This window comes from Chelmon rostratus, chromosome 8 (assembly GCF_017976325.1).
Source record: "Chelmon rostratus isolate fCheRos1 chromosome 8, fCheRos1.pri, whole genome shotgun sequence".
Taxonomy (NCBI): Eukaryota; Metazoa; Chordata; class Actinopteri; order Chaetodontiformes; family Chaetodontidae; genus Chelmon; species Chelmon rostratus.
The window spans coordinates 9,270,996-9,281,297 of NC_055665.1; the positions used below are offsets into that span (position 1 = coordinate 9,270,996).

At 41.3% G+C, this 10,302-nt stretch overlaps 1 protein-coding gene across 1 annotated transcript; it reads left to right on the forward strand.

Moving 5' to 3' along the window:
- Positions 1 to 2,258: 2,258 nt before the first annotated feature.
- rps19 (ribosomal protein S19) lies at positions 2,259 to 7,218 on the forward strand. The gene is made up of 6 exons (XM_041942625.1): positions 2,259 to 2,291; positions 3,081 to 3,151; positions 3,490 to 3,590; positions 4,275 to 4,458; positions 5,193 to 5,247; positions 7,164 to 7,218. Exons 2-6 carry the CDS (start codon positions 3,081 to 3,083, stop codon positions 7,191 to 7,193), a joined length of 441 nt encoding a protein of 146 aa, XP_041798559.1. The 5' UTR covers positions 2,259 to 2,291; the 3' UTR covers positions 7,194 to 7,218.
- Positions 7,219 to 10,302: the final 3,084 nt, after the last annotated feature.

Below are 10,302 nucleotides of genomic sequence, written 5' to 3' on the forward strand. Positions count from 1 at the left end.
ACACTCTCTTTTCTTGCCTCTTTTTCCGGTGTTTGTTTTGCCTCTCTACTCCTGTGGCCCACCGTGCATCGTTTGCACACTCTCTCTGAAACACAAACAGGCCTAGACATTTATGCGTAAATACATGAGCGCTGACACTCCATCACAAAAGCGTGCACTCCCCAGATGAGTAATTTCCACCAAATGCATTCAAAAATGATTGGCAGCTAATTTCAGTGCATTTTCCAACAATAGCCCTGGATAAAGCAGAGCAGATGAATGTTGGAGCAGCAGATTTGCCGCAGCAATATGACACCTGTCCATTCCACGTAATTAGTTTGACCTTTTCAGAACATTCGGTGTTAGTCGTCACTTTTCCATAATAATCACGACTGGCTGAAATAACCTCTTCATACCGCTTCATAATCACTTTACACAGTTGTCTCCTGTCTCAACACTTGAAGGGCCTCAGCAAAATTGATTTACTGAAGTAATTAATGGAGTTTAATCCACCTTGTGTGAGTTTTCAATTCAAATTGGTGGCTGGTCACTCCCAGTGTAATTAATTGCCGTAATTAATCAATTAAGCTCTTTGAAACAACGTTGAAGGTATAGGGCCAAACCTTTCAGCATGGTGAGAGTCTTTTAGAGAGCTGAAAAGCCTTGTCTTGTCTGGATGTCGTTATGAAAGTAAAATGAAAGTAAATTAGGACAAAAAACAGTTACCTGTTGAGAAGCGCTGCGATGACACAGATAGTTTATACAAAGCTCTCCAATGTATCTATCCTCTGTATGACTTGGCTGCCTTTTTATTTCCTCCAGGATCTCTATCGCTGCCTCTCACCTCTCACTCTAAACTGTCTGCCCCCACTGACAGAGTATAAACCTGATTCATAAACCTCTGCTTATCCACCTGCCTTCTCTCTCTCTCCCTCCTGTCTCTGCAAACATATCAATTGTGTCAATGTTGGAGCATGGCTGCCCTTTCCATCTGAGATGTGCAAAGGGCAACATCACCTCTGCCAGCCAAGGAAATATGTAAATAAGGTGCACACACACACACATATGCACATATGTGGGGATTTACACATATACACAGGAATGAGGTTTATTCTTTGTTCTTATGATAAAAAAAAACATTTTACCCAGATTTTGTTTGATTCCTCCAATTTTATCTTAATCTGAAAGAGGCAGAAGAAAACAGGATGTAGCTCTTCACACGAGGCAATGTGCTTTTTGATGGCAGGCATGTGTTGGAGATGATAAAGATGAGCAGAGATATCAAAGACATTTTACAGTCTTATATAAAGGCATTGTTCCATGAATCCAAATAAACAGACAGCACCAGGGTATGAACTATATTGTTTGGATACAAACACAGAGGGAATGCATGCCCTCAATAATGCCTTTAGGGTTATACTGTACATTAGCCATGTTATTCCTGTGATCTTGGACAGTGCATTCAATAATAGCCTACTCTCCAGAAAATGGAGAAATCGCACAAAGCTCCATTGCCAACCAAGAGAAAAACCCTGAAGGAGAAAAGAATTGGTTGAAAACTGAATTTTGTGGGCTCAAAATGTTGACTTTAGTTTTTACATGCAAATGACCTTCATTGAACTGTAGGGCTGACAGTCATGGCCCAGAAAATGTGCCTATATTTCCAAAAAACCACCCAAGCATATCAATGTTAATACAAATCATTCTCCTGCCGTCTGCCAATAGGGCAGAGCTCCAGGAATGGGCGCGCTAAGCCCAATGGAGGAGGCTCCATTCCACAAAAAAATTACCCGCATTCCAAATCAAAATAGAGAATAACAAAGTAACTTTTCCTTCTGCAATTTTAAATATAGCCACAGTACATGTGCTTGTTAATTGTGAAATGAGAAGGGCAGGGTGAATACAGATTACACAAGTAGGATCATATTACATTAAATTAATCCCTCCTGTATGCATTCAATTTAAAGATAACGCATGTGGTACCAGAATGTATAACTGTACATGTGCCTCTGTCTATGTCTCTCTTTCTAGTAATTGTTCAATTTTAATGACACGGAAAAGCTTGGTACTTCGGTAAATATAGGATGCCTTAAAATACTTAAAGAGTATAAACACTATCAATAAATTTCGCCTATACTTACTTAACTTCTCTCTGTCACAATAATAGTGGTTCGGTATACTGGTAGACTGCGATGAGAGCATCGTTGGAAAAAACAACGCTTCGATCTCGCGTTAATGCAACGAGATTTGCCCGTTTTAACATGAGTTGGAAACCCCGTTCCACCCTCTTCCCTTTGCTGTCCACAAGCAAGGTAAAGCGCTGTTTTCTGCCTTCGGTTATATTGCACTAAATGTATTGAAATTATCGCTACTTTACCCTCGAATCGGGCCAGGTAGAGCATAACGTACTGGTTAACAAAGTGGTTTAGCTTTGAATGCGTATATTTACGTATTTGTTTCCTTTTTAATCATTTTACTTGAATGTTCCGCTCATACTATAGGTCTGTTAGTAATGGCTGCCCCCATGCTTCCACTGTGTGGCCTGCTAGCTAGCGGCTAGCTGTGACGATTTAGCATTGTATCCACTGCTGAAGTATAAAGTTAATATTTGCTCTACTTCTAGGGTACTGTGATCTGTGAATTGTCTGTTTTTAAATAGTTAAGACGAACAACTACATTGGGCGAACAAACACAGGTCCGGTAGCTATGCTAGTTAATGAGGGCTAACTCTCCAGTTCCAAGGGAAGCTAATGCCGGTTGAAAGCGTGTAACCGAGCCCCGCACACATGTATCGTCCTTAAATTATTGGCTCGCTGCTTGGCTTGTTAAATTGACATTCCTCTTATTATCAATATCATATATAACTCAAGATGAGTTGGTCAGTGTTGCCCGCACAAAGTCGGACTTGATGCGGTTACCCCGATGCAATTGACGTTCTGTGTAACGTTAACGTTAGATCGCGTTATTTCTACCGGTCTGTGAACAGCTTCATCCGGACGGATGTAAAGAGTTGTGTTTATGGGTAACCAACTCATTCTAACCTCCGGGTGTGTTAGTAGTTATTTAATGTAACGTTGGGCTGTCTTTCATATCTTCGTTAGATGCCAGGTGTCACAGTGAAAGACGTCAACCAGCAGGAGTTTGTCCGTGCCCTGGCGGCCTTCCTGAAGAAGTGAGTTTTGCTTTCTCACACACGTTTTATTACTTGCATTTCGAAAATTGCGAAATATTGAGTGTAGTTTTAGTGAAGTCATTGTTTTTAAAGTACTTGAAGTAGTTCAGCATATGATGAATTTGATGTACTTGCATGATTCTTGCAGTTTTTCAGTTGTATTTCATTGTTGAATGCACTCACTGTAAGTCGCTTAGCATCAGCTAAATAAGTGCATTGACTTGGTTCCGTCTTTGTTGTACCATGGTGTATCTCTTGATAAATTGTACACCTGCTATGTTAGTAAACAGAAACCTGTTGTGGTTTAGTTCATGCTGAGATTTGTCACCTGTCCCCAGGTCAGGAAAGCTGAAGGTGCCTGACTGGGTGGACCTTGTAAAGCTGGGTAAGCACAAGGAGCTGGCCCCCAGTGATGAAAACTGGTTCTACATCAGAGCTGGTAAGTCCAAATATTGCTACTTATGACCATGCTGTCTCTTTGAGATTAGATTTTTCTTTTTAGATTTCCAGTTGATGGAGACAAGTATTTATACATTACAGCAATATTGTTCGACCACATGCTGGACTGCGTTTTACATCACTGAAGGGATGTATAGAAGTTTGTAGATTCCATGTTGTAGTGGATGCTGTCATAAATGCAGTGTGGACTGACTTGGCTTCGGAAATGCCAGCACAGAAAACTCTGCTGTTACTTCATGCTCAATTAACAGTTGACTCAAATACTTCCCCCTTTACCACTGGTGATATCTAATCATGCAGGTTATTATTGTTTTTATTCTGCTTATTTTATATTTAAGATGTGTGCCTTTGAGACTTAATACCTGTGATTATTGGGGTCAGTGTTCTCAAAATATTTACCCTTCAATGGTTCTTCCATTTCCAAAGCTGATATGACTTAAAGGATTTTACTGTCATCGCTTGAAGATGTAATTGAAAGCAGGGTTAAACTCTCACTGCTTGGGGACAGTCTGAATTCTATATTTTTTATCTCTGACTGTGGTGTCTTGCTCACTAAACTGCGCTACTCCATTTCCGTCATTATTTTTTTGACTGAGGGCGAAAGGCCACTTATCAAAACATCTGATACTGCAGAATAACACCCTAATCTCTTCTGCTTCCATAGCATCCACAGTCCGCCACCTGTACCTCCGTGGAGGTGCTGGCGTTGGCTCCATGACCAAGATCTATGGAAGTCGCCAAAGGAACGGTGTATGCCCTGCCCACTACAGTGTAGGATCCAAGAATGTGGCTCGTAAGGTTCTTCAGGCCCTTGAGCTGCTCAAGATGATTGAGAAGGATCCCAATGGGTATGTGCCATTATTATTATGTGCAGCAACTAAGATACAAGAATAAGATAAAATTTTATATCAAAGCCAGAAATGTTTAGTTATCAAGTTGTTGAAGGTAATCAGTTTTAAGTGGCAATGAAGTACTCACAAATTACACAACTGTGTTAGAAAAAAATACATATACATAATCCATATGTATGTGGATTCTTTGTATTAAGTGTGTATTAGTTGGCATGATGTGGTCTGTTTTGGGCTACTGTAGGCGCCAAGTAGTTGACACCCCCCCTCGACATATTGTCACCGATTCCTGCAATACACTGTACATAGTCGTTCATTTTCTTTTCATTGTCATCATTGCACAACATTGATGTGAAAGAGACCCATTAATGCGATTCAGGATGACTTTTAAATGTATATGGTTAGATTTTGCTTGCCTGCAAGAAATACGACAATCCCACTGTATTGAGAGGACTAATTGACTCGGTTTTTATTCAGTTCAAGTGTGCAGGAAAATCAAATTCCACTTAGAATTGCCTTTGTTTAAGGGTAATTAGTAATGTTTGACAGTGTGTAGGATGGAGAATTGATATGTGGCTTTCTCTGACTGCAATACTGTGGTCATTGTGGTGTTAAGAAGTAGTTATTGAAGACTTAAGTATTTTTTGTATATTGATTTTTGACCAAGTTATGTAGGTTTATCTATTATGTTCCTCCATTTTCTTGTTTTAATTTTTGCTCTTCATTTCCCTCAGTGGTCGCAGACTAACCGCCCAGGGAACCAGAGACCTGGACAGAATTGCTGGCCAGGTGAGAAACTAATCTGTCTTCACTAATTATGGTGGCATACACACAAGTAACTTCGATTTTAGTCATACTCCAGGCAAAACCATACATACTTACATAATTTTCCCAATTCAGACTTGCTTAATGCATGGGCTATTACACATGCCCGACGTGCATCTTTCTCTTTCAGAGACGACTTAAGTACCATGAACTGTTGAGTGGATCAGCTTGTGTTAGTGTACTGATCGCAGTACATAAACTCATAATTAATGTCATTATTTGTAGCGTACCATAAACCCTATGAGTTTTTTTACTCGATACTATATGTGCTTTTACTCACACAGAAGTATGGCTTGAAGATTTTAACATAGTGGACTCAGAGCATGTGGTACACAAGGGGCCAAGACTAGTTGAAATAATGAGGGTTGACAGAAAGCAATGGGAGGGGAGTAGATGCAAGTTGTAACAAACATTTTTTCTCTGCGGAATATGTTTGTTACTCAAGGGCGATGTCATTCAGAGTGTTTGCTGTATCAAAAACAGATTAATCATTCACTGATGTTGCGCATGAATACTCGAGAGTAATATTTGCACTGATACTATTGGCTATACACTGCATCGTGCAAATCACAAAATTGCTGTACTTGTGATGTATATTGCAACATGAAAATGATTTGCTGTCAAGCCAGTTTTAAGTGTTGTCTGACTATGGCCTTGGTCAATGGTTTAACATAACGATATAAACAATCCTGGTGGCTGAGGAATGAATCCCACCAGACCTTTCTCACCGTTGCCACAATTTGTTTCCTACTGCCTGGATAATGAAAAAACCCAAAGGGTAATGGACTTCCAGTGCCTTAAATGGTAGCCATTGTACTGGTGAGTTCAGTATGTATCCTACAGCTGTTCTAACCTACTGCTGGAATTTAGATGCTCCAGTATTGGGCTCCTCGGCTGTTTAATGTCAATGCAACCTCATGCTGGCCCTGTAAAGGTTGTTTTCAGTGACTGTGTATGATACACTCTTGGCATTTTATGTAACATTCAGACACACTCAGGATGATGCCATAAGTGTGTGTGATCACAGAAATATCACCCCTTTACTTTGATGTGACACCTTGTCTATTGCGGGAGTACACGGCCCCAGTGTCACTTCAGCATGCAAGGCTTTTTAAAGCAGTTGTCCTTGGGCAAATTTTTTCTCTGCCAGCCAAGTGTGTTATGTGTCTTGTGCGGCACACTACTGGAATTGTTTGCTTTCACTAAAAAACAAATCACAGTTGGGCCTTGTCAAAAATCAGAGGCAGCAGCGTTGTGATAATCCAAGGGTAAAAGGGGTAAACATGAGGAGGGAATTTCATGCTTGGCAAGTCTGCCGTATGGCACCAGTTTTCTCCTTGTTTACCCATGCTAATGAGCAGTATGCAGATGAGCAGACCTGGGCCCAGCCCCGCCTACCTGCTGCACAAAACTGGCAGGAAGCATGTTTGTGTGGCTCCGCTACCTCCTCACAGAGCCCCCTTGTGTGTTGTATTTTCTGGTGGCTTTTTAAGAGACTGATGCTTTTTCATTTGCGAGTCAGAGTTGTGCTGTGTACTGTCAAGACAATTTGTGGTCTTTTTGGTCGCCACTGTAACAAGTTTTTCTTCCAAACTCTCTTTGCGCTAACACCCCCCCCCCCCTTGATCTTGCTTTAGATAGGATCTTACTCCCTTGAGTTGCACATTTACTGTTCGAATGCAAAATTGTGGTGGGCCTTAATGTGGTTAGAAACTTACAATAAACCGTCAATCAATCATTTGATTGCATCTTTTTTTCCCTCCCCTGCAACTAATTGTATTTTCAACTTGAAGACAACTCAAGTTTTCAAAGGCACTACAGTACCTCGTCTCCTGTAGGACTGAACTTATTGCTGATGTTTTTTTTGTCTTTTTCTACAGGTTGCAGCTGCAAACAAGAAAACTGTTTAATAAATCTTTTTTGGAGAAAGTCAAATGCTGTGTGATCTTTGTTTCTAAGTTACGTGAACATATGGGTTAAACCTAAGAACATTAATGGTTTGCTCAGTATTTTGAAGTACTTTGGTCATCCTTGGCTGACTTAGAAATTGCTGGAATTTGGTCTATTGGCTCATATTTTACTGGAGGTATTCACATTGTTGAGTCCAATAGATTGTAAAGGTTAAGATAGTTGACTTGAGCTATTTTTGACCAAAGTATGAACACTAGCAGTTGAGCTTGCAAGAGGGAACCAAGCGGCTGCATGAAATCATCCCTAGCTGGTTTCTGCCTGCCTGCCTGGTTTAAATGTCATTTAGTCTAAAGGGCAGCAAATGGCCATTAGTTTGTAGTGTTTTCAGATTCTCATATCCTCTAACCAGCAAAAGCTCACTACAGGGTGCAGTTCCATTAAGCAGTTTGAAAAGGCTTCCTGGGAGCTGTTCTCAGTGAGCCAATACAGCTTCTCATCGGTGGCCAACATGCTTTACTGTCACAATACCACTTACACAAAGTTGTTTTTTTGTTTTGTTTTTTTTCTGCTGAGACTGTTCATGTATCAGATGTAATTTGTTCAGATTGAGCCATGATAACAAGACACCCAAGGAAAATTGTTCAGTTAATAAAGGCAGAAGATTACATTTCCATAAGCAAAGCAGTTGGCAGCTCAGAAGCTGGCTGGGAATGATGTCATGATTTAGCTCTTTCGTTCAGGGCCACAGTGCCACCTAGAGACTTGAACAGCCAACAGCATGTTGTTGAACAAACTTGTCAATGTATCATTGAGCAAATACTGAGCATTTGCTATTATACACTGTCAGCTGGGAAGACTACAATGTCCCAACTGTTAATTTGGGAAACTGTCACAAGAAATTAACCCTGTAGTCATGTAATGTGCATGTGGGAGAATGGTTGCATATTTAAAGCAGGCCTTTACTGCTTCCTCAGGTGTGCCTAATTTGGCTTATTAAAGCAACCTTAATAGTCAATGGAAATTCATGGTTGAGTCTAGAGCCTTTTCTAAAAAAAAAATTAGGCTTTTAAATATTTTTCATTATTTTTTTTTTTACTTTGATCCAGTTGGTGTCATTTCGTGTGCTCTTCTAAGCAGGTACAAGTGCACGTGTTGCTCAAAGCCCAATCAGTAAGCTCTTGACTGATTTAATTTGGTGGTGCTTCTGAGATCCTGCAGAGGGTGCCAAAGCTTATAGAATATCTGTCATGGCCATATATGCACTTTGGGGTGATGGCCTCTGAGGCCCCTTCATGGGTATTAAAAGCAGTAGCTCTTTTTAATCTAACAGCATCAGCCTGTTTCCAATGAATAGTAAAAGAGGCAGTCTTATTACAAATTTGAGGTGCAGATTAGGAGTTGTAAAGGGTTACTTGATTTCTGATATCTGTTTTTCCTAAATTTGTTTAGCTGTAATGTCATGCATAATATATAACATTCAAATTTTGGTGATCAAAATAGCTTCCGGTGCTTTCCACAGAGAAATGTAATACACAGCGCCAATTGACTGTAAAGCATCCAATCTGTTTTCATTCTCATTTTCAATTTGGGCCAGTGGAGCTTCATGTGCCAGCCTTTTCCGTTCCTCAGCTTTCCTTGAGGCAACAAAAGTACAAGCACAATCGAATGAGGAAGCGGAGGAGTGTGGTGCAGTGTTCACATGCATCTGTGTCCTATTTGAGATGATACAGATTTTCTTTATATTGTTAACTCAATTCATGTCTAGATTTGAAGAACAGGAACCAGAAGGCGTTGTTTGCTGACCGAGCTGAGCAGTTGTCACAGCCTGCTGTGCTCTGTGTATGTGTGTTCGTGAGAGAGAGCAGCCTTAGTCCTGTGTTTGCAAGCTATTGTATGTCATAGATCCCTGGACAGTCAGCCTACTGTGTTTGCCAGTCTGCCATCCACTTTGTGTGTGTGTGTGTGTGTGTGTGTACAGTACACATAATGCAGTGTGTGCTGCCTCGTCCAACTGAGCTGGCTGTCTCGTTTATTTTATGTCAGTCATCATAATCTGTTCATCAGCTGTTCTGCATGTCAATCGGGAAATATTAATCTTTTGTCTTATTGTACACCACCTCATTCTCTCTCACTCATCCCCTCCATCTCCCTGTCCACCGTCTGCCCACTCCTTTTTTTCTCCCCCCTATTTGAAGACAGCTGTTCCCGAACACCTGAATCCATCGTCTCTCCCTCCCCCCCTCTGCCTTCATGATCCCTCATCTTCTACCCTGTAATTTGGAAGAGAGAGGAGGATAAACATGTCCTTGAGTGGTAGAGAGAAATGTGTGGAATCCATCCGAGGAGGTCTGCTGTGTTTGTTCACTCGCTACTGTTCGACTGCGTGTGTGTGCATGCTCACCGAGTGCGCTTGGTGCACTCATATTTGCCGTTGATGTGTGCCGCTTTTCAAGGCGATTCCAGCTTTGCTCTGTCAATTTGTTTGTGCGCCGATTTGTCATTGTGCGCAGGGTAATTATCAGCACGCTTCACTATAGCAATTACTGCTGAGGAACAATTACTGCTTTAACAAATGCACGTCCAAGTGGTTTGTCGTGCCTAGTGAGTGTGTATATGTGTGTATATGTGTGTGGAGGTGGCTGCACCTACTCACTCTCCCAATTCTTTGGCAGCTCAGCTTGATCACACTGAGAATGGATGCAGACCTGCCTCTCACCTCCTCGGGGCTGGAAACCGCAGATAACTAAGAAATGTCTCTGCTGCACAAGTCTCTCTAAAATAGAACCACTATCAGGAGAGCTCCTGAACACACAGACAAACACATGCACACGCACATACACACACAGCAACCCACAGCTTCATGCCCTGTGGCATGTTTTCCTCAAAAGACAAGACATCTCAGAAAGTTTCCCAGCATTCCCAATCTCTGGCACATCGAGTCAACTTGAGTTTTCTTGGGGAAAGCTGACAGAGATCCCACAGAATCCGCTTCTGGCTTAGCCGAGATAACATCAGCCCTTCCTGTCGCACAACACAATGCTTTTCTCATAAACTGCATTGCTTTCTCAACAAAAGCATGATCCGCTGCTTCCATTCAGTTTCTTGATT

Coding starts and splice junctions, on each gene's coding strand:
- rps19 (XM_041942625.1), top strand. CDS start 3,081: ATGCCAGGTGTCACAGTGAAAGACGTCAACCAGCAGGAGTTTGTCCGT. Junction 3,152..3,489: donor CTGGCGGCCTTCCTGAAGAA/GTGAGTTTTGCT, acceptor ACCTGTCCCCAG/GTCAGGAAAGCTGAAGGTGC. Junction 5,248..7,163: donor TGGACAGAATTGCTGGCCAG/GTGAGAAACTAA, acceptor CTTTTTCTACAG/GTTGCAGCTGCAAACAAGAA.